At 43.0% G+C, this 25219-nt stretch overlaps 1 protein-coding gene across 1 annotated transcript; it reads left to right on the forward strand.

Moving 5' to 3' along the window:
* The first annotated feature begins 3464 nt into the window (after window positions 1-3464).
* psma1 (proteasome 20S subunit alpha 1) lies at window positions 3465-24985 on the forward strand. The gene is made up of 10 exons (XM_086007905.1): window positions 3465-3509; window positions 7652-7696; window positions 10716-10817; window positions 13496-13599; window positions 14526-14614; window positions 14891-14961; window positions 15292-15421; window positions 15522-15601; window positions 16382-16486; window positions 24735-24985. Exons 1-10 carry the CDS (start codon window positions 3480-3482, stop codon window positions 24792-24794), a joined length of 816 nt encoding a protein of 271 aa, XP_085864031.1. The 5' UTR covers window positions 3465-3479; the 3' UTR covers window positions 24795-24985.
* The last annotated feature ends 234 nt before the right edge of the window (window positions 24986-25219 follow it).

The following is a 25219-nucleotide window of genomic DNA, read 5'->3' on the forward strand; positions in this document are numbered from 1 at the left end:
TGTCTGCCCATTTCACCAGTCCTACTGAAATCTGTTACTATCCTCCTCATTGTTTACTACATTTCTGAGTTTCGTGTCATCTGTAAATTTTGAAATTATGCCTTGTATACCCAAGTCCAGGTCATTAATATGTATCAAAAAGAGCAGTGGTCCTAATATCAACCCCTGGGGAACACCACTATATACTTCACTCCAGTCTGAAAAACAACCGTTCACCACTACTCTCTGCTTTCTGTGCCTTAGCCAATTTCATATCCACACTGCCACTGTCTCTTTAATCTCATGGGCTTTAATTTTGTTAATAAGTCTATTATGTGGTACTTTGTCAAACGCCTTTTGAAAGTCCAGATACACAACATCAACCGCACTACCCTCATCAACCCTCTCCGTTACTTTGAGGACTGCCAAACTTGATGGGCTGAATGGCCTCCTTCTGTGCCATTATGACTATGACTTTTCAGTACCTCCACTTTATCGAGTTGTATCCTATCCAATATCGCTACTATCTCCTCCTTAACTACTACATTGGCAGCATCCTCTTCTCCAGTGAAGATAAATGTAAAGTACTCATTTAGTACCTCAGCCATGCCCTCTGCCTCCACAAAAATATTGGTCCCTAATCAGCTCCACCCTTTCTTTGACTACCTTTTACTATTAATATGTTTTCAAAGACTTTTGGGTTCCCTTTTATGTTAGCCACTAATCTACTCTCATACTCTCTCTTTCCCCCTCTTATTCCCTTTTTTGGATCTCCTCTGTACTTTCTATATTCAGCTTGGTTATCTACTATATTATGTACCTTACATTTGTCATAAGCCCCCTTTTTTATCTCATTTTAATCTCTATATCTTTTGTCATCCAGGTTGCTCTAGCTTTGGATGCCCTTTGTTTTTCCCTCATGGAAATGTGTCCATTCTGTACCCAAACCACTTCCTCTTTGAAGACCTCCCATTGTTCAATTACTGTTTTGCCAACCAATTTTAGATTTCAATCCACCTGGGCCACATCCCTTTTCAACTCACTGAAGTTAGCCCTCCTCCATTTAAGTATTTTTGTGCTTGATTGTTCCTTGTCCTTTTCCATAACTACTCTGAACCTGATGCTATTTTGATCACTGTTCCCCAAATGCTCCCTCACCGAAACATACTCCACTTGCCCCACTTCATTCCCCAGAACAAGATCCAGTACTGCTTCCTTCCTCATTGGGCTGGAAACACAGTGCATTTACGCATATGCACTCCAAGCCCATCTTAGACTGCCTCATATTTGCCCCCAGTCTGATCCCTCCTATTTCTGAAATATTAATTACTCTCGTGCCATTTGCCTCTACCAGTCCTCTGTGCACCTTGTTTCTCCTCCCTAATCTTTCATCCTGGTGCCCACCCCCCTGTTAAATTAGTTGAAACACTCCTCCACAGCATTCGTTAACCTCCCTGCGAGGACATTGATCTAGCTCTGTTGAGGTGCAACCCATCCACCTTGAACAGGTCCCTCTTACCCCAGAACTGGTCCCAATGCCCCAGGAACCTGAAGTCACCCCTCCTGTACCATTTCTCCAGCCAGGTGTTAACCTGTCTTATCCTGCTATTCCTATACTCACCAGCACGTGGCACTGGAAGTAATTCAGATATTATTACTTTGGAGGTCCTGCTCTTTAATTTCCTCCCAAGCTCCTGAAACTGCCTGCAGTCATTTGCTCTACAGTGCTGTGGATGTGCTCTAGACAGCACTCCAAGTTGTCGACACCCTCAGCACTGAAAACTGGTTTGACAGTGCCACACTCCCAGAGGATTCCTGCACTACCTGCCTTTTCCTACCCTGTCGGATGTCCACCCACTTACTCTTGAACTCGCTGAAGCTGCGGGGTGACAACCTCCAAGGACATGCGCTCCAGGAAGCTCTCATGCCCTGCTGTGATGCCAGCCGCTCCTCAAGCTCAGAAACCCTGTGCTTGTGTTCAAGCAACTGGAGACACTTCCTGCACACATGGTTATCCAGCACACAAGACACCTCCAGGAGTCCCCACATGGCACAGCAATTGCAGGCAATGGGTTTCAGCTGTCACATCATTTTACTTAGAAGTCTGGCCACTTATATTATATCTATTTTTAGTTTAGTATCCCTTACTACTATTTATTATTCAATTATTTATGTATCTGAGCTTTATATTTAATGCATTTCAGATTCCTTTAATCTTGGTAGCCTCTACTTAGTTAATTTTGATTTTATCCCTTTCAATCTAATTAATTACAACATTATGTATTTATATAGCGCCTTTAACGTAGTTAAATGTCCCAAGGTGCTTCACGGGAGTATTAAAAGACAAAAAATTTGGCATGCGACATTTGATAATTACTCTGATTTATATATTTGCTTATTTACTGTTGCATCTTGGTTTAAAGTACTTAACACCTCCTTCCCACTTTCAGTCACCACTATTACAATAGCAAAATACTGTGGATGCTGGAAATCTGAAATAACAACAGAACACGCTGGAAAAACTCAGCAGGCCAGGCAGCATCCATGGAGAGAGAAACAGAGTTAACGTTTCAGGTCGAAGACCTTTCGTCAGAACTGGAAAAAAGCAGGAAAAGGAACAGATTTTAAAGCAAGTTTAGGGGCTGGAAAATGGGAGAGGGGATGAAAGAACTAAAGGGAAGGTCTGTGATCGGATGGAAGGCAGGAGAAGTAAAGAGGCATTAAGAGATATTCAAGGCAAGAGGAGATGGTAATGGGACAGGTAAAGAAACAAAGGATGGCTCTATATGGAGTGTGAATTGCGCTGGCAGAATGAAAGACAGCTGCCATGTGGGAGGGAAGAAAAAAAGCCACAAACAAAAAGTGTGGATAAAAATATATATGTGATCGGGGCCGAGGTTATGATCTGTTTCGCTCTCCACGGATGCTGCCTGTTGTTATTCCCATCACCACGAGGTTGGCAATGCTGCTGCAGTTCTCAAATGGTTAAGCCTGGGGCGTTCGATGATTCGACAGTATTTGTTTTTGCTGGCTGGGGCCCAGGCTGGATGAGTCAAGCTGCGGCACTGTCGATCTTCCGGCTTGTGCTGGGAGGAAGCGGCGCGGACACAGCAACATGGTAGGGCGCGGGCGGGCGGTGGGCCTAGCGTGGCCGCCAGCCGGTGAGGCAGCGAGTCCACCTTTACGGCGCCATTTATAACAAGTGATCCGGTTCGGCGGCACCGCTCGCTGCTTTATTGGCCCTTTCCTGCCCCCGGGCCGCAGCTTTTGTGCCGAGTCATGGAGCTGAGGCGCTGCCTTAGGCCGTGACCCGGCCCCAGACACCGGCTACCGCTGTGGCCGGCTCAACGCTTTTTCCTCTGGCCGGTGGGTTGAGCGGCCGCTTACTCGAGACCGGGGATAGGCACGGAAGCGGCGGCCTTGAGTTTTGATCATTCGCAATCGGTGGCTGGCCTTGGTTAACATTTATATCACTGGCCGGAACATGGATAACGCCTCAGATGTTTTGCTCAGTTTATAATTTAAACAGAGTTAGTCTGATTTTGATTTATTCGAGTGTACCTGAGTAGAAATGCTCAGTTAATGTTTGTGCAGAGAAAAAAAAATCTCAGCACAGGTTTTCGGATAAACTGGGTGAATGAGGATTTGCTGCAACATTTCTTTTGTATCAACTAAATGGATCTAAATTAGTTTTGAAGGCTGAGATATATTCGGAGGGTGGTTGTTGCTACTTGAAGGACTGGACTGAGACATCGTTATGGCTTTTTTCATGTTTTAATTAGGGACCACTTGTTCTGTTTCAGTGGATTGGCATTTTTGATTTTTTTGGGGGCAGAATATATCCTAGAACTTAGTTACATAGCTCATTACATCCTCGCTGCTTCACAGCCAACTTTTGAATTGTAGTTAATATTTTTAAGCTGATGTGGCAACATATTTGTGCACAATATCCCACAGAACAATGAGATAAATGACATTTATCTGTCTTTGATAAATGTTGGTTCAGTGTGAGATATTGGCCAGGACATGCTCCTCGTTGAAATTGTGCAAAGGGATCTGTGCAGCCAACAACAACTTGTATTTATATAGCGCCTTAACGGAGTAAAACGTCCCAAGGTGCTTCACAGGAGTGTTATCAAACAACATTTGACACCCAGCTACATAAGGAAATATTAGGTAGATTAATATTTCAGCTGAAAACTGCACTTCTGACAATTACATTTTTGTAAGTAATAACATGGCATGATGAAGCCCTACTGCACTGTGTCGTGGAGAGATGAGGCACGTTAATTCCTGACCTCAGTTTTGTTGTGCAGCAGTGGTAAATTTAAGGCGAGAGGCACCCCCTGTAGGGAGGGTTGCTTTGGGACACTTGTACATCTTCTTGAGATTGGTTTTGGAGACGATGCATTAGAGGTTTTGCGGCCTTTATAATGTGTTGTGCATGGTGACCAGAAACAAGAATGGAATACCCAACCTCTCTTTCTCTTTCCCCCCCCCCCCCCCCCGTTGAAAAATAGACACACATCCATGTATTTTAAAACAAAAATATTTCTAAATGCCACAAATGAAAACATTTTCACTTTCTGATATGGTTTAAAAAATCTTTGCAACCAACAGATTCCTCTATTTTTTCCCCCTTCTAATTTCTCACCTTTCACACTCTCCCCACCCCCCGACTACCATAAAGGAAGCAGTTCATGCTCTGATATTCTGTGGGAAATCACAGCCTCTGGTTCCTCATACAAGTTGCCATTTTTTTTTGTGCGAGACCAGACAGTAAATGCAGGCAGGTTTTTCAGCCATAGGGTATCACGGCTGAGACTGTTGCTGTCCACACAGGCCCACTTTCAAGAGGGTTTAACAATGAACAGGAATGCTTGTTGTTTAATTTTTTTTCCCCCGTAGAGGAGGGAAGTGAGCAACAATAGTCACGTAGTTACTTCACGTAATATCTGCTTGGTCATTACAAGTATGGTAAATAATTTGAGGGAAAATTCCATTTTTTTAGCTTATGAAAATGAGTTTTTTTGCTCTAAAAATATCCAGCTTATGCAAGGTTGCTTGGTTGAAATTTAGGTTTAAATTCCTTGAAAAATATAGTCTAAATATGCCGCTTTGAGAGTGCAAGGCCTCTAGTTTTTTGTATCTTTACTCTTCTCTAGTGCAAAGTAGTGGAAGGATTTTCAGGCTGATTAACAGACTGACAGGCTGCAATGTGAATGCTCCTACCATGGCTATTTCCCTCTTTATACCACATAGAGTCATAGAGTTATACAGCACAGAGAGGCCCATTGCGTCCACGCCGGCCATCAAGCCCTGCCTAATCTAATCCCATTTTCCAGCATTTGGTCCGTAGCCTTGTATGCTATGGCATTTCAAGTGCTCATCCAAATGCTTCTTGAATGTTGTGAGGGTTCCTGCCTCTACCACCCTTTCAGGCAGTGAGTTCCAGATTCCAACCACCCTCTGGGTGAAAAGGTTTTCCTCAAATCCCCTCTAAACCTCCTGCCCCTTAACTTGTTATTGACCCCTCTGCTAAGGGGAAAAGTTCCTTTCTATCCACCCTATCTACGCCCCTCATAATTTTGTATACCTCAATCAGGTCCCCCCTCAGCCTTCTCTGCTCCAAGGAAAACAACCCCAGCCTGTCCAGTCTTTCTTCATAGCTGAAGTGCTCCAGCCCAGGTAACATCCTGGTAAATCTCCTCTGCACCCTCTCCAAAGCAATCACATCCTTCCTATAGTGCGGCGACCAGAACTGCACACAGTACTCCAGCTGTGGCCTTACCAGCGTTTTGTACAGCTCCATCATAACCTCCCTGCTTTTATATTCTATGCCTCGGCTAATGAAGGCAAGTATCCCATATGCCTTTTTAACCACCTTATCCACCTGTTCTGCTGCCTTCAGGGATCTATGTACATGCATGCCAAGGTCCCTCTGATCCTCTGTCTTTCCTCGGGTCTTACCATTCATTGTGTATTCCCTTGCCTTGTTAGTCCGTCCAAAATGCATCACCTCACACTTTTCAGGGTTAAATTCCATTTGCCACTGTTCTGCCCATCTGACCAACCCATCTATATCGTTCTGTAGCCTGAGGCTTCCCGCCTCGCTATTTACCACCCCACCAATTTTCGTGTCATCTGCGAACTTACTGATCATACCTTTCACATTCACATCCAAATCATTAATGTAGACCACAAACAGCAAGGGACCCACAATGTAGCATTATTGTGGAAACATTAGGAACTGGCACCATACCCTCTACAATAAACTATTTTCCAGTCTTTAGTTGGGATGAGATGACTGCCTGAATACCGGTGAATGTTTGTCAGACAATTTCTCATGCTAAAGTTGGTAGTTTTATTGAACACATTTAATGTGATAGTTTCAGAAATTTGAACATGCTGGTAACTTTTACGGCAGTCAGTGCAACAGCGTGTATCTTCAACCAATCAGATTGAAGAATCCTCACTGAAACACGCAGTCTAAACCAGCAAGTAAAAATTCATTGTAAAGAAAGCGAAAGAAAAATGGAATTGAGATAAAAGGGACAGAAAGAAAAAGTGAAAAAAAATTATTTTAATTTTTCATTTTTAAAAATTTCCTACAATAATCAAATTCTGAAGGAATGAGACTCCACATTTGTAAAATTAAATTTTCAGTGCTGGAGAGGTTGTTTAGCAGTCATTAAGACTTAGCATACTGTTAAAAATTCACTAACACCTGAATGCGCCAGCACTAACACTTTTTCTACCGTGTTTAGTCTTAAGTACAGCAAATTCACGCCCTGACCTGGATTGCATTGCCGAATCTCTCGGCGAGGTACCAGTGTAGCGCAGCTTGTGGAGGAGCAGGGTAAATCTGACAGCAACTTCCGAATTTACGCATTGAACTGCGTACGTGCAGTCTTCAGAAGTTGTTGTCCTTACTCCATAATAAGGGGGAACGCTGTTATCCTCACAGTTATTCTTCATGCGAAATCGGGGTCAATGTTTCATCCTAGGAAGAGTTGCTCATGCTTTTCCATCACTCTGATCTGAATTATTTATGTACTTAAATCTGTTTTAGGCTACATTTACACAACTACTGTTGTGTTGGCGCGAATGACTTGCTTTGCACCTGTGTTTAACTTGAGAAGTATAGATCTGGAGTTTGGGCACAACCTGACTGGAGCAAAGTGGTGTAAAATAATCTGCGATACTTTCCTCCGCTTTGCTCTGGAGTCAGCTTAGGCCCTGGCTTTGATTTACATTACAGCTAAAATGAAACAGTTTGGCACTGATGCTGCAGATTTGTGTAAATCCAGTCATAATCTGGATTGCTTTGCATCCTGTCAGACAACAAATGAGCTATTCTCTTTAAGAACATTAGTGTTTAGATTACATAGTTATTCTTATATATAGGTATAGATTGGGCGAAAGGGAACTGACAGAAACTGGAGCAATCGTTGTGTTCCAGACAGGATATTGAGGCTTTGTACTGGGATTATCATTTGATTATTGTGAAATGTAAACGGGAAATCTGTTTCAGCATCTGGTAAGAATGCTGGTGCATACCTGCAATAAGATCCTTACATGTGCTCAGTAATAATTTGATGGTTATTCATTTGAAGATCTATATTTGTGTTAAGTATATGTATACAAATTTCACATTTGCTTTTTCATACAGTTCCGTAATCAATATGATAATGATGTCACAGTTTGGAGCCCACAGGTAAGAAAAGTTACCTTTTGGGTTACTTTCTTTTTCATTGCAGTTTTACAAGGAACTCGGATTATGTCATAATTATAGATTCAACTTTGACTTCAAATTACTCGCATACGTTCATTATTTTGTACTCTGAAGTTGAGTTGTTTTATTTGATTTTTGGTCCTTCAGCATGATACTGAAGATGCTATGCAACCTCACTGAACAACAGTTGTGGCATAATCAATAAGGTTGAATAATTAAACAGTTGATAATTGGAAATGAGTCATTGCACTTAAGACAAAATAGGTCAGTTTTTTTATGAGCTGTCATCTTATCCAGTGAATCAGTAATCGTGATGCAGTAGAAATATTATAGTGCATTGTTTAATTTTTTTAATGCTATCTACAGGAGTACATAAATAATTACATCGGGAGTCAACAGCACGGAAAGGGGCCATTCAACCCAACTGGTCTGTGCTGCCATTTATGCCCCCCCCTCCATCTAACCCTATTGCATAACTTCTATTCCTTTCTCTCTCGTGTTTATCTAGGCTGTTTGCCTCAACTACTACTTGTGGTAGAACGTTCCACATTCTGACCACTTTCTCCTGAATTCCCTGCTGGGTTTATTAGTGACTATCTTATATTTATGACGCCTAGTTTTGGACGCCCCCCCCCCCCCCCCCCCCCCCCCCCCGCAAAACAAGTGGAAACATTTTCTCTACGTTTACCCTATATATGTAAGATTTTAAACTTAGGAAATCCCAAGCAAACTTAAAATTGTGAATTGAACAAACTGCTAGTACAACAACTTGCATTTATATAGCCCCTTTAGGCAAACGTCCCAAGGCATTTCACAGGAGCGTATTCAAACAAAAATTGACATTGAGCCAAAAAATGTTAGCATGAGTGACTAAAAGCTTGGTCAAAGAGGTAGGTTTTAAGGAGAGGAGAGAGGATAAGGGTGAGAATTCCAGAGCTTAAGGCTTAGATGGCTGAAGGCAGAGCCACCAGTGGTGGGTTGAACGTTGTGGGTGATGCACAAGAGGCCAGAGTTCTTGGAGGGTTGCAAGGCTGGAGGAGATTAGAGATAGGGAGGGGCGAGGACATGCAAGGATTTGCACACCAGGGTGAGTATTTTTAAAATTGAGGTGCTGGTTGACCAGGTGCCAAAAAAGTTCAGCGAGCACAGGGGTGATGGGTGAATGGGACTTGGTGTGAATTAGGATACGGGCGAGGAAGATGCGAGGCTGGCCAAGAGAGCGTTAGAATAGTCGAGTCTGGAAGTAAGAAAAGCATGGATGAGGGTTTCAGCGGCAGATAGACTCAGGCAGTGGTGGAGATGGGTGATATTTTGCAGGTGGATGTAAGCAGTCTTTGTGATCTAGAGGATATGTGAGGTTATCCACTTTGGTAGGTAGAATAAAAAAGCAAAATATTATTTAAATAGGGAGAGACTACAGAATGCTGCAGTACAGAGGGATCTGGGTGTCCTCGTACATGAAACACAAAACGCTAGCATGCAGGTACAGCAAGTAATTAGGAAGGCAAATGGAATGTTGGCCTTTATCGCAAGGGGGATGGAGTATAAAAGTAGGGAAGTCTTGCTGCAACTGTACAGGGCGTTGGTGAGACCACACCTGGAGTACTGCGTACAGTTTTGGTCTCCTTATTTGAGGAAGGATATACTTTCATTGGAGGCAGTTCAGAGAAGGTTCGCTGGGTTGATTCCTGAGTTGAAGGGGCTGTCTTATGAGGAAAGGTTGAACAGGCTGGGCCTATACTCATTGGAGTTTAGAAGAATGAGAGGTGATCTTAAGATACTGAGGGGGCTTGAAAGGGTAGATGCAGGGATGATGTTTCCCCTCGGGGGAATCTAGAACATGGGGACATAGTTTCAGAATAAGGGGTCACCCATTTAAAAAGATGAGGAGGATTTCTTCTCGGAGGGTTGTGAATCTTTGGAATTCTCTACCCCAGAGAGCTGTGGAGGCTGAGTCATTGAATATATTCAAGGCGGAGTTAGACAGATTTTTGAAAAACAGGGAAATCGAGGGTTATGGGGAGTGAGCAGGAAAGTGGAGTTGAGGCCAAGATCAGATCAGCCATGGTCTTATTGAATGGCGGAACAGGCTCGAGGGGCCGAATGGCCTACTCCTGCTCCTATTTCTTATGATACGGGGTTAGAAGCTCTGCTCAGGATCAGATGGGATGCCGAGGTTGTGAACTGTTTGGTTCAGCCTGCGACAATGGCCTGGGAGGGGGGTGTAATCGATGGCTACGATTCTAAGTTTGTGGTGTGGGCTGAAGTCATTGGCTTTGGTTTTCCCAATGTTTTATTGGAGGAAATTGCTTTTCATCTAGGAATGGAGGTCGGACATGCAGTCTGACAACACAGAAGCAGTGGAGGGGTTGAGACAGGTGGTGGTGAGGTAGAGCTGGGTGTCATTAGCTGGCGTCATGTATTCGGATGATGTTGCCTAGGGGCATGCAGATGAGAGCTAAGAGGGGACCAAGGACACCCTTGGGGGACTCCAGAGGTAACCGTGCAGGGGCAGGCAGAAAACTATTGCGTGTGATTGGTAACAACAGGAAAGGTAAGAGTGGAAGCAGGCGAGGGCACTCCCATTCAGCTGGACAACAGAGGAGAAGTGTTGAAGGAGGATGGTATGATTGACTGTGTCAAAGGCTGCAGAGAGGTTGAGTAGTTTGAGGAGGGATAATGCCCCAGTCATAGTAACAGGGAATGGAAATTTTGACTTTGCTGAAGGCCATTTCAGTGCTATAGCGGGACAGAAACCAGATTGGAGCGATTCAGACATGGAGTTGCGGGAAACATGCGCACGGATTTGGGAGGCGGTGATGTGTTACAGGAAATACGGTTCTTAATTTTAGTTTGAAATACTCCAAATGAAAATTGTAAAATTCCTTGGATGAGAGGGAAATGATGTTTTGAAATACTGTATGAGCTAATACTGATGTAGACTTGTTAACTTAGTTTCCAAAAATTAGTGCTGGTGCTAATAATTATTTTGTTCTTACAGGGGCGTATACATCAGATTGAATATGCTATGGAGGCAGTGAAACAAGGTTCAGCCACTGTGGGGCTCAAGTCAAAAACCCATGCTGTTCTGGTAGCTTTAAAGGTAAAAATGTGGATAATACAATAGTATTAAATAAAAATACCTACCTGCAAGCGTGAAGATGTAGACAATAACTTGTACAGTTCAGCCAATTGTTTACTTCCTGAAGAGGCGCACTGTGTTTTAAGTAACTTTGATAGGATGCTGTGAAGGTGCCAAAAATCAGAAATGAGAAAATGCCATTGAGGAGCTATTTTTGAATCCAAAATCATGAAGTTTTGATTGTCATGTGAATATGGACTAATTAAAATAGAGAAATGTTAACATTTGTTAATCTTTCGAGGGATTGGTGAAATACAAGAGCTGAATTCCAGAGGTGAGGTGAGAGTGACAATGACTGCCCTTGACCACAAGGCAGCATTTGACCGAGTGTGGCATCAAGGAGCCCTCGTGAAACTTAAGTCATTGGGAATCGGCGGGGGAGGGGTGGGGAACTCTCCCCTGGCTGGAGTCATACCTAGCACAAAGGAAGATGGTTGTGGTGGTTGGAGGTCAATCATCACAGCTCCAGGACATCGCTACAAGAGTTCCTCGGGGCAGTGTCCTCAGCCCAACCATCTTCAGCTGCTTCATCAATGATCTTCCTTCCAACATAAGGTCAGAACTGGGGGTGTTCGCTGATGATTGCAGTGTTCAGCGCCATTTGCAACTCCTCAGATAATGAAGCAGTCCATGCCCACATGCAGCAAGACCTGGATGACATTCAGGCTTGGGCTGATAAGTGTAAGGTAACATTCGCGCCACACAAGTGCCAGGCAATGGCCATCTCCAACAAGCGAGCGTCTAACCACTGCTCCATGACATTCAACGGCATTACCATCGCTGAATCGCCCAACATCAATATCCTGGGGGTCACTTAACTGGACCAGCCACATAAATACTGTGGCAACAAGAGCAGGTCAGAGGCCAGGTATTCTGCGGCGATGTCTCACTTCCATCTCCCCAAAGCCATTCCACCATCTACAAGGCACAAGTCAGGAGTGTGGTAGAATACTCTCCACTTGCCTGGATGAGTGCAACTCCAGCAACACTCAAGAAGCTCGACACCATCCAAGACAAAGCAGCCCGCTTGATTGGCACCCCATCCACCACCTTAAACATTCACTCCCTCCACCACCAGCATACCATGCTTGCAGTCTATACCATCTACAAGATGCACTGCAGCAACTCGCCAAGGCTTCTTCGGCAGCACCTCCCAAACCCAAGACCTCTACCACCTAGAAGGATAAGGGCAGCAGGTGCATGGGAACACCACCACCTCCAAGTTCCCCTCCAAGTCACACACCATCCTGACTTAGGGTATTGTCGTTCTTTCATCATCACTGGGTCAAAATCCTGGAACTCCCTTCCTAATAGCAGTGTGGGAGTACCTTCACCACCACCTTCTCAAGGGCAACTTGGGATGGGCAATAAATGCTGGCCTTGCCAGCGATGCCCACATCCCATGAACAAATAAGGAAAAAAAAACATAGTATTTACAGCACAGAAACCTGTCATTCGGCCCTAAATGCCTATGCCGGTGTTTGTGATCCACACGCGCCTCCTCCCCCCCTTACTTCATCTCACCCTCTCAACCTATCAAATACCACGTCAGTGTACCAAAGGTTCAGCACGTGATCTGTTTTATTCAAATCTGCACATATAACTTGATAATGGTAAAAATGATCAAGCTATATGTGCAGGTTTGAATAAAACCGATCATGTGCAGAACCTGTGTTACCGTTATTAAAATATAAGCACAATATTCTGTTTTATTCCTTCAATTGCCATTTTCATGTTTGTCCCTTTCCTCTTTCTCTCTTGATGGATTACAGTTCAATTATTGTGAGCAACCTTCCACAGGCTGATTTTAAGTGGTTGTGCTTAATGTGTGAGCCTGAAGGGAGTGTTTCAACATGGGCACTTTTCCAGCAGAGGTCATTGGAGAGAAATCCAGCACTGAAGCTCTGGAGAACATTTAACCTCCTTACCCAAAGATACTGAAACAAGCTTAAAAACTAGCTAATTATACAGATTAAGGACCCAACCTGAGACCCTTTTGGTCTGTGAAGCTGAGACTACATCAAGTAGTGTGTTTACCCATTGGGTAATCAGAGGAGCATATTGTATTAAAGCTTGCCTTGTGCCACATGATTATTGTACAGTACGTTCCGAATTCTAATCACTATCCAGTCTATCCCAGCTGGAAATTGAGTTTGTGTGAATATCAGATGATGATAGGGTAGAACCTACTTGTGCTCCCACGGTCAGATGGATCGCTGACGCTCAAATGTTCAGCATGTGCGATGAATGCTATGCAACCATATCCTAATGTGATTTGCCACCTTCAGGAGATGTGTGGAAAGTGAGATTGTCATGGGACCAGCCAAATCTTCCTCCAGGATTTTCCTGGAGGGCAAGGCTTATTTTCTCCACGGAGAAGTGCCTCCTGAGACCCCTTTTCCACCAGCCACACCTCAAATACCAAAGGTTTCTTCATTTGTAAGATTGAGATTATCCATGCGTCTGCCTTTGCCTCCATATCCTCCTCCTATTTCTTTCCTAACTTGCTTTCATCTCTCCCATCCTCCTTCTTTCCTCTCCTCCCTGCAGCTCTTTCTTTCCTCTCTCTGCCCTTTAAATTGTTGTAATTCAGCACAAGCTTTCATTGTATTCAACTTTTTGAACTACTTGTTTTGTAGAGAGCTCAGTCAGAATTGGCTGCTCACCAAAAAAAGGTACTCCATGTTGACAATCATATTGGCATCTCCATTGCTGGTCTCACTGCTGATGCTAGGCTGTTGTGGTGAGTATTTGTTCAGTTGGTCGGTCAGTTACTAACTTGTTTAGTTGCAATTAATTATTTTGTCATGGTGTTAAGTATTTATTGATAGTAAATGTGTCTAGAAATAAGATTATGCCTTCTGAAATGGGACACGAAGCAATTACTTGCAGTTTCATGAATAAATAAACTGATTCTTGAGGGTGAACTATAAATAGTGGATTTGTATATTTTTCCAAAAATTAAACTTTTCCCCCTTGTTTCATGTCTTTTATTCCATTGCCTCCCTCTCTGGTGCCACACGTAGTTTGCCATCAAAGAGTATTGTTACCATGCTGCCTTAGGAGGAACTATCTGCAACTTGTTCAAAATATACCGAGGGAGATTTTCTCCTCTTTAACCTGTCCCCAAGTATTATTGTTGATATAACAAGAACAGCAGGTCGATCCACATTTGAAAAAGTAAGATATGTTAATGTTTCAGGAAAGGAGTCTTGAATTGGAACAGGAGTAGGCCATTTAGCCCCTCGAGCCTGTTCCGCCATTCGAGGAAATCGTGGCTGATCTGTGCCCTAACTCAACTGCATTTACCCGCCTTTGTCCCATATCCCTTAATACTTTTGGTTAACAGAAATTTATCAATCTCAGATTTAAAATTAACAATTGACCCAGCATCAACTGCGTGTGCTTTTTTTCAAAAAATTTACTCCACTTTTGCTTTGGGCAGGGGAGAAAATGTGGCGGTGTGTCACAGTAAAGTTGATGATGGGGGGGAAATGTAGAAGACTTGAGGGGGAAAACACTACCACTTGATGTCTGATCATATTGCATTTCTGTGCATGAAGCAGTTAGCACTGTTAATCAGTAGCTTTTCTAACTGCTTTACTACTTCCTTCATTCACACTCCATGCTTGTGACTTGTAATGCCATTTTCCCCCCTTTTCTCTACAGCAACTTCATGCGTCAGGAGTGTTTGGACTCGAGGTTTGTGTTTGACAGGCCCCTGCCAGTATCGCGTCTAGTGAGCCTGATTGGAAGCAGTATCCTTAAAACAAAAGCATAGCTTTTCTGTCCATTAAATAAGTTTCAACTTAATTTTCTTTGTTTTTACATCCATAGCTAACATAGCTATTGTGTGCAGTGCTGTTGAATTTACTTAAAATTGTCAGCATATTTTGGCGAGTTTAAAACATTGGTCCTGACTTGCTGTAAACAATTGTTTTTTATGCAAAATAAATTAACTAGAATTCAAATTTAAGTGTTTGATTTTGTGTTTGCTTGAGAAGTGTGATGATTCTTTAACCACTTTTATGTAGAAACTCAAATTCCTACACAGCGGTATGGAAGGAGGCCATATGGTGTGGGATTGCTTATTGCTGGTTATGATGTAAGTTGCAATCATTGCTTTTCTCTCTTAACCTAATTTCAGAAGACGAACTGTATATTTTAAACAAGCTAGATTAATTGCAGTCCAGAGTGAGATCTGATCTTGCATGAGCGCCTGTATTTGAGTCCTGCTTTCATTTTAACATTTTCTGATTGGCATTATTTTATCACTGGCTGTAATCCCTGTGATACATGGTTAACCTATTTATTTTAAATGGTTTGCCATCTGTGTTAAAATAACACCAGCTGGAAAATCTAGGCCACAATATCCTAGAATGGTCCTGCTTTGTCAGCCTGTCTAATTAAACCAACTTTTCCTTTTCATCCTAAGGATATAGGCCCTCACATTTTCCAGACATGCCCATCGGCTAACTACTTTGACTGCAAGGCTATGTCAATTGGTGCCCGTTCACAGTCTGCTCGAACTTACCTGGAGAGACGCATGGATGAATTCCAGGATTGTAAGTGTGACAAATCTGGTGGTGGTGTGTTTCTCAAGTGTTTAAAATTTGTGCTCATCATTGTTCTCTCTGTGCTCTCTCTTTCCCTCTTCCTCACAAGGTAATTTGAATGAATTGGTCAAACATGGTCTGCGTGCCTTGAGAGAAACACTCCCGGCTGAACAGGATCTGACTACAAAGGTATTCTATTTCTTTGTTACCATGAAATGTTGAACAGTGCCTTGCAATTTCACACGAGTAGGTGAGGGATGTCGATTTGTGCTCCACTGAAGAAGTCTCTGGTTGATGCAATATAACAGTGAGTCCAAAGTAAAACTAATCGGTATACTATCTGAAAACTATGGCCTTCGGCCACCTTGCTTTCTTCTTCACTATGGGCTGCAAGCTTATCTGGAGTGGATATTAATGATGGTTTCTCTCTTGCTGAGCTGTAGCAACAGCCTGTTGTACAGTGCTTCATTTGATAACCTGGCAAAACTTTTCCCATGATAGGGAAATTGTCATTTGAGACTATGAATCTGATTTGACAGCTTTTGTTCTGATTCCATCATTAGTGGCCAGAGCTGTCAGGTCAAATCTTTATTAAAAAATCTTGTCGGCAATACCGTTTTTTTTCTACTTGAATTCTGAGCTGTTGCACGTAAAAATGTACAGCAGTATACAAGACAAACCATAGCCTGACTATAATATTAACCAGAAATGTATTTTTGCATTTTCTTTAGCTGAACTTGAATTGAGATTATTTTACAGAAGCTTTGTGCAAACCTGGAGTAACTTTATTTATTAAAACATAAAATATTTATATGTGCTAATTTAATAATACAGATCTAAATTGTACAGTAAAATTCTGCAACTTCAATTTAGTCTGGGAATTTGAACTGTTGCTGCATGTTTTAATGGTTAAGCTTAATGTGTAGCATTATTGTAAATATTGATATTTTATTTCTCTTTGCCTGTCAGAATGTCTCAATTGGAATTGTGGGAAAAGACATTGATTTCACCATTTACGATGACGATGATGTTGCATCATTTTTGGAAGGCTTGGAAGAAAGACCTCCGAGAAAGGTCTGTATAGAAAATAGGATTCTTGATGCACTAAGAGTTTATTTGCAACCGTATTTTAAACTGCTGTGTTACATACTGTAATTTTTGGTCAGCTGGGTGTCTGACACTTGCAGAAACCTGTCACCATGTCTCAAACTCTAAATCAAACTACTGATAAGTCCACTTGCGGTTTCTTTGCCTGATATGGAGTGCACATTTCTCTCCACAGTGACCTCTCCCACTTTTCTAAGCCCAAACAAATTAGGCACAAATTGGAAGGAATTTTGGGGACCCCTAAGTATGCATGGAGTATTGCTGGGGTTTAAACTTGTAAGCTTCTTAACTACTTGGGCTACTTTGTCTTTAATGACATTGGCTTGCAGAAACATAGGAACATAGAAGATAGGAGCAGGAGTAGGCCATTCGGCCCCTCGAGCCTGTTCCGCCATTTAATGAGATCATGGCTGATCATCCAAATTCAGTACCCTGTCCGTGCTTTCTCCCTTGATCCCTTTACCTGGGCAGGGCTGGAACCAATGTCCTCGGGGGAGTGTTTGCTCGTGCTCTGGGGCAGGGTTTAAACTAAAATGGCAGGGGGTTGGGAACCTGAGCAGGGAGACAGAGGAAAGGGAAACAAGGATAAAAGCAAAAGATAGGAAGGAGAAAAACAAAAGTGGCAGTCAGAGAAATCAACGGTTTATATCAAACGTGGCCACAGTGAATAATAATTCTAATAGGTCTAAGAGCGTTAAAAAAACAAGCCTGAAGGCTTTGTGTCTTAATGCGAGGAGCATTCGTAATAAGGTGGATGAATTGGCTGTGCAAATAGAGGTAAACGAATATGATTTGGTTGAGATTACGGAAACGTGGCTCAAGGATGGCCAAGGCTGGGAACTCAGCATCCAGGGGTATTCGATATTCAGGAAAGATAGGCAAAAAGGAAAGGGAGGTGGGGTAGCATTACTGGTTAAAGAAGGGATTAACACAATTGTAAGGAAGGATATTAGCTCTGATGATGTGGAATCTGTATGGGTAGAATTGAGAAATACTAAGGGGCAGAAAACGTTAGTGGGAGTGGTATATAGACCTCCAAACAGTAAGGCAGAGGTTGGGGATGGCATTAAAAGGGAAATTAAAGAAGCGTGCAATAAGGGCACAGCAGTCATCATGGGTGACTTTAATCTACATATAGATTGGGCTAACCAAATTAGTAACAATACTGTGGAGGAGGAATTCCTGGAGTGTTTACGGGATGGTTTCCTGGACCAATATGTCGAGGAACCAACCAGAGATCAGGCCATCTTAGACTGGGTATTATGTAACGAGAAAGGGTTAATTAGCAATCTTGTTGTACGAGGCCCCTTGGGTCAGAGCGATCATAATATGATCGAATTCTTCATTAAGATGGAGAATGAAGTAGTTGGCTCGGAGACTAGGGTCCTAAATTTAAATAAAGGAAACTACGATGGTCTGAGGAGTGAGTTGCGTAGGATTGATTGGGGAATGTCACTCAAAGGGTTGACGGTGGATAGGCAATGGCAAACATTCAAAGACCGAATGGATGAACTCCAGAATTTATTCATCCCAGTTTGGCATTAAAAATAAAACAAAAAAGGTGACTCAACCGTGGCTAACAAGGGAAATTAGGGATAGCATAAGATCCAAGGAGAGGACATAGAGATTGGCCAGAAAAAGCAATAATCCTGAGGATTGGGAGCAGTTTAGGATTCAACAAAGGAGGACAAAGGGATTAATTAAGAAGGGGAAAATAGAATATGAGAGTAAGCTTTCAGGGAACATAAAAACTGACTGTAAAAGCTTTTATAGATATGTGAAGAGAAAAAGATTGGTGAAGTCAAGCGTAGGTCCCTTGCAGTCAGAATCAGGGGAAATTATAATGGGGAACAAAGAAATGGCAGACCAACTAAATACATATTTTGGTTCTGTCTTCACAAAGGAGGACACAAATAACCTCCCAGAGATGTCGGGAAACATAGGGTCTGATGAAAGGGTGGAACTGTAAGAAATCAGTATTTGTAGGGAAATGGTGTTAGCAAAATTGATGGGACTGAAGGCCGATAAATCCCCAGGGCCTGACAATCTACATCTTAGGATACTTAAGGAAGTGGCCCTAGAAATAGTAGATGCATTGCTGGTCATCTTCCAGAACTCGATAGACTCTGGAACAGTACCCATGGATTGGAGGGTAGCTAATGTTACCCCACTGTTCAAAAAAGGTGGTAGAGAAAAAGCGGCAGTGGGGAAAATGCTAGAGTCCATTATAAAAGATGTAATAGCAGAGCACTTGGAAAGCAGTGACGGGATCGGACAAAGTCAACATGGATTTACAAAAGGTAAATCGTGCTTGACTAACCTACTGGAATTTTTTGAGGATGTAACTGGTAAAATAGATAAGGGAGAACCAGTGGATGTGGTATATTTGGACTTTCAGAAGGCTTTTGGTAAGGTCCCACATGAGAGATTAGCGTGCAATAATAAGGCACATGGGATTGGGGGCAAGGTATTGACTTGGATAGAGAACTGGTTAGCGGATAGAAAGCCAAGAGTTGGAATAAATGGGTCGTTTTCCAAGTGGCAGGCAGTGACTAGTGGGGTACCGCAGGGATCGGTCCTAGGAGCCCAGCTGTTCACAATATATATTAATGATCTGGACGAGGGAATTGGATGTAATATCTCCAAATTTGCAGACGACACAAAGCTGGCTGGGAGGGTATGCTGTGAGGAGGATGTCGTGAAACTCCAGTACGATTTGGACAGGTTGGGTGATTGGGCAGAAACATGGCAAATGCACTATAATGTGGATAAATGTGAGGTTATCCACTTTGGTGGCAAAAACAGGAAGGCAGACTATTATTTGAATGGCAATGGATTGGGAGAAGGGGAAGTGCAAAGAGACCTGGGTGTTCTTGTGCACCAGTCGCTGAAGGTAAGCATGCAGGTGCAGCAGGCGGTTAAGAAGGCAAATGGTATGTTGGCCTTTGTAGCAAGAGGGTTAGAGTACAGGAACAAGGATGTCTTGCTGCAGTTGTACAGGGCCTTGGTGAGACCACACCTTGAGTATTGTGTGCAGTTTTGGTTGCCTTATCTGAGGAAGGACGTTCTTGCCATGGAGGGAGTGCAGCGAAGATTCACCAGTTTGATACCTGGGATGGCAGGAATGACTTATGAGGAGAGATTGTGTCGATTGGGCTTGTACTCACTGGAGTTTAGAAGATTGAGAGGGGATCTCATCAAAACCTATAAAATTCTGTCAGGTCTGGACAGACTAGATGCAGGAAGGATGTTTCCGATGGCCGGGGAGTCCAGAACCATGGGTCGAAGTCGAAGGATAAGGGGTAAGCCATTTAGGACTGAAATGAGGAGGAATTTCTTCACCCAGAGAGTGGTGAACCTGTGGAATTCTCTGCCACAGAGGGCAGTGGAGGCCAGTTCATTACTGTAAATATATTCAAGAAGGAGTTGGATATATTTCTTAAGGCTCGAGGGATATGGGGAGAAGGCAGGGACAGGGTACTGAATTTGAATGGTCACCCATGATCTCATTGAATGGCGGAGCAGGCTCGAGGGGCCGAATGGCCTACTCCTGCTCCTATCTTCTATGTTTCTATGTTTAGCCTTAAGAAATATATCTAACTCCTTGAATATATTTAATAAGTTGGCCTCAACTGCCTTCTGTTGTAGAGAATTCCACAGGTTCACCACTCTCTCTGGGGGAAGAAATTCCTCCTCATCTCAGTCCTAAATGGCTTACCCCTTTTCCTTAGACTGTGACCCCTGGCTCTGGACTCCTCCGCCATCGGAAACATCCTTCCTGCACCTAGTCTGTCTACTCCTGTTAGAATTTTATAAGTTTCAATGAGATTCCCTCTCATTCTTCTAAACTCTAGCGAATATAAGCCTAATCGACCCAATCTCTCCTCATACGTCATTCCTGCCATCCCAAGTATCAGTCTGGTGAATCTTTGCTGCACTCCCTCCATGGCAAGAACATCCTTCCTCAGATAAGACGACCAAAACTGCACACAATACTCAAGGTGTGGTCTCACCAAGGCCCTGTACAACTGCAGCAAGACATCCTTGCTCCTGTACTTGAATCCTCTCGCTATGAAGGCCAACATACCATTTGCCTTCTTAACCAGCTTCTGCACCTGCATGCTTACCTTCAGCGACTGGTGCACAAGGACACCCAGGTCTCGTTGCACTTCCCCTTTTCCCAATCTATTGCCGTTCAGAAGATAATCTGTCTTCCTGTTTTTGCCACTGAAGTGGATAACCTCGCATTTATCCACATTATACTGCATCTGCCCAATCACCCAACCTGTCCAAATCATACTGGAGTTTCTCTGCATCCTCCTCACAGCACACATGCCCACCCAACTTTGTGTCGTCTGCAAACCTGGAGATATTACATCTAGTTCCCTCGTCTAGATCATTAATATATATTGTGAATAGCTGGGGTCCTAGCACCGATCCCTGTGGTACCCAACTAGTCACTGCCTGCCACTTGGAAAAAGACCTGTTTTATTCCAACTCTTTGCTTCCTGTCTGCCAATCAGTTCTCTATCCAAGTCAGTACCTTACCCCAATCCCATGTGTTTTACCTTTGCATGCCAATCTCTTATGCGGGACCTTGTCAAAAGCCTTCTGAAAGTCCAAATACACCACATCCACTGGTTCTCACCTTATCTGTTCTACCAGTTACGTCCTCAAAAAATTCCAGTAGATTAGTCAAGCATGATTTACCTTTTGTAAATCCATGTTGACTTTGTACGATCCTGTCACTGTTTTCCAAGTGCTCTGCTATTACATCTTTTATAATGGACTATCGCATTTTCCCCACTAACGATGTCAGGCTTACCAGTCTATGATTCCCCGTTTTCTCTGTACCACCTTTTTTAAATAGTGGGGTTACATTAGCTATCCTCCAATCCATGGGAACTGTTCCAGAGTCTATAGAATTTTGGAAGATGACCAGCAATGCATCTACTATTTCTAGGGCCACTTCCTTAATTACCCAAGGATGTAGATTATCAGGCCCTGGGGACTTAACGGCCTTCAATCCCATCAATTTCCCGACAAATACTGATTTCATTCAGTTCCTCCCTCTCATTAGACCCTATGTTTCCCGACATCTCTGGGAGGTTATTTGTGTCCTCCTTTGTGAAGACGGAAACGAAGTATGTATTTAATTGGTCTGCCATTTCTTTGTTCCCCGTTATAAATTCCCCTGATTCTGACTGCAAGGGACCTACGCTTGACTTCACCAATCTTTTTCTCTTCACATATCTATAGAAGCTTTTACAGTCAGTTTTTATGTTCCCTGCAAGCTTACTCTCTCAATCTATTTTCCCCCTCTTAATTAATCCCTTTGTCCTCCTTTGCTGAATTTTAAACTGCTCCCAATCCTCAAGTTTGCTGCTTTTTCTGGCCAAATTATATGTCCTCGCCTTGGATCTTATGTTATCCCTAATTTCCCTTGTTAGCCACTGTTGAGTCACCTTTTTTTGTTTTATTTTTATGCCAAACCGGGATGAACAAATTCTGTAGTTCATCCATGCGATCTTTAAATGGTTGCCATTGCCTATCCACCATCAACCCTTTAAGTAACGTTCCCCAATCCATCCAAGCCAACTTGTGCCTCATACCATCGTCGTTTCCTTTATTTAAATTCAGGACCCTAGTCTCTGAGTCAACTACTTCGAATTCTTCATTAAGATGGAGAGTGATCATATTATGATCGCTCCTCCCCAAGGGGCCTCACACAACAAGATTGCTAATTAATCCTTTCTCATTACACAATACCCAGTCTAAGATGGCCTGATCTCTAGTTGGTTCCTCGACATATTGGTCCAAGAAACCATCCCGTATGCACTCTCGGAATTCCTCCTCCACAGTATTGTTACTAATTTGGTTAGCTCAATCTATATGTAGATTAAAGTCACCCATGATAACTGCTGTGCCCTTATTGCACGCATCTCTAGTTTACCGTTTAATGCCATCCACAACATCAGCATTACTGTTTGGGGGTCTGCATACAACTCTCACTAATGTTTTCTGTCCCTTGGTATTTCTCAGCTCTACCCATACAGATTCCACATCATCAGAGCTAATATCCTTCCTTAATATTGTGTTAATCTCTGACCAGCAATGCTACCCCACCTCCTTTTCCTTTTTTCCTGAATATTGAATACCCCTGGATGTTGAGTTCCCAGCCTTGGTCATCCTGGAGCCATGTCTCCGTAATCCCAGTTATATCATATCCGTTTACATCTATTTGCGCAGCTAATTCATCCATCTTATTAAAAATGCTCCTCGCATTAAAATACAAAGCCTTGAGGCTTGATTTTTTTAACACTTAGTCCTTTTAGAATTATTATTTACTATAGCCCTGTTTGATTTACACCCTTGATTTCTCTGCCTTCCACTTTTGCTTTTCTCCTTCCTGTCTTTTGTTTCTGTCCTTGCTTCCCTTTCCTCTGTCTCCCTGCACAGGTTCCCAACCCCGTGCCATTTTAGTTTAAACCCTCCCCAACAGCACTAGCAAACACTCCCCCTAGGACATCGGTCCCGGTCCCGATCCCGCCCAGGTGCAAACCGTCCAGTTTGTACTGGTCCCACCTCCCCCAGAACCGGTTCCAATGTCCCAAAATTTGAATCCCTCCCCCTTGCACCATTCCTCTAGCCACATATTCATCTGAAATATCCTTCTATTTCTACTCTGACTCGCACATGGCACTGGTAGCAATCCTGAGATTACTACCTTTTTGAAGTCCTATTTTTTAATTTACCTCCTAACTCCCTATATTCTGCTTTTAGGACCTCATCCCGTTTTTTACCTATATCATTGGTACCTATATGCAGCACGACAACTGGCTGTTCACCCTCCCCCTCCAGAATGCCCTGCAGCTGCCCCGAGACATCCTTGATCCTTGCACCAGGGAGGCAACATACCATCCTGGAGTCTCATTTGCGGCCGCAGAAACGCCTACCTATTCTCGTTACAATAGAATCCCCTATCACTATAGCTCTCCCGCTCCTTTTCCTCCCATCCTGTGCAGCAGGACCACCCATGGTGCCAGGCTGCCTTTCTCCGATAAGCCATCTCCCTCAACAATATCCAAAGCGGTATATCTGTTTGAGAGTGGGATGGCCACAGGTGACCCCTGCACTACCTGCCTGCGCCTACTACTCTGCCTGGCGGTCACCCATTCCCTTCCTGCCTATGCAGCCTTTACCTGCGGTATGACCAACTCATTAAACATGCTATCCATGATGTCCTCAGCATCGCGAATGCTCCAGTATGTATCCATTCGCAGCTCCAGTGCCGCAATGCAGTCTGCCAGTAGCTGCAGCTGGATACACATCCCACACACATGGTCGTCAGGGACACAAGAAGTGTACCTGATTTCCCACCTGGTGCAGGAGGAGCATACCACGGGGCTGATCTGTGCTGTCATGACATACCCTTTAATTAATTTAAATTAAATCAAATCAATACCATCAATTACACTGCAATTAAATGATATACTCAAGGGCCCTTGTTTACTAGCACTCCCCGCAACACAACAGAGACTATAACCACAAAAATTAAGACCTTCTAAACTTTATAATCTATTAACCTTAACTGTCAAACTATAGAGTAGTATAAATACTCACCTGGCCGTACTCACCCAATCAGCTGCTTCCTCTTGCCCGCGTCACTTTTGGAATGGTGACGTGGCTCTAGAACGCCGCCGCCGGTCTGTGATTTTGGTAAGCCTCTGAAAAAAGCCCGCGAAAGTGAGTTTAAATACTCACCAGCTTCTCCCGACACTGGGCCTCTGGGGGGGAAAAAAAGCCAGCGAAATTTTCTTGTAACAGCTGAGACGGTGTACACCTGATTGTACCAACGAGCCAGCCTGCCGAGCCAAACATCAACATCACCCTGAGTATTGGTGGCTTGTCTGTTTTCAGGGATCACATTTGAGTTTTCCATAGAAGATTGACTGCTACCAACTCTGATGAGATGTGTTGATTTGGAACCATTTTGATCCCAAAGAGATCCTGTTTACTTAAAAATAATAGAAAACTTTATCGTTACAGTTTGATTGTATTGTAAATTGTAGGTGCAGTTGAAGGTTTTTAAAATATTTAATATTGCACAGTCTGATTTTTAATCTTATTTTCTACTCATCCAGAATATAAATTCAAGTTGAGCTACAGAATATTTTCTTTTAAACATTACTAATCTAATGAAAATGTCTTATAGGGAGCTCCATCTGATGATGCAACTGTACGTGAAAAACCAGAAGAACCAATGGAGCACTAATCTGTTGACCACCTATTTTGTGCTTTGCAACTACATTTGCAGTACAGCATAGGCAGGACAATTGAAACAGCTTATATTTCAGTAAAACAGGGATAGACAATACTGTAATTGGTTATTTTCTATAAAAAATTTTGTTACCTATCTGCATAAACCAACTGTAAAACCAATAAACACTTCATGTATTACCAAAAGTTGTAAGTTTGTTGCTTATTGGGATAAATGCCTAATACTTGCAAGGCAATTTACACAGCGAAAGTCAAGTATCTTATTTAAATATAGTTCCAAGAACTTAAATGTGCTTGAGATTTAAACTTTGGTTCTCAAAACAAGGTGTTTGCCTGTTGGTGGTTCAATTGGTAGATGCACTGCCCAGTGTGGTACTGAACCATAAAGCCTGAAAGGACCCAAGTTCATACCCTGATGTT

The sequence above is a fragment of the Somniosus microcephalus genome, chromosome 15 (genome assembly GCF_052327205.1).
Source record: "Somniosus microcephalus isolate GS21.2 chromosome 15, FLI_Smic_1.0, whole genome shotgun sequence".
NCBI lineage: Eukaryota > Metazoa > Chordata > Chondrichthyes > Squaliformes > Somniosidae > Somniosus > Somniosus microcephalus.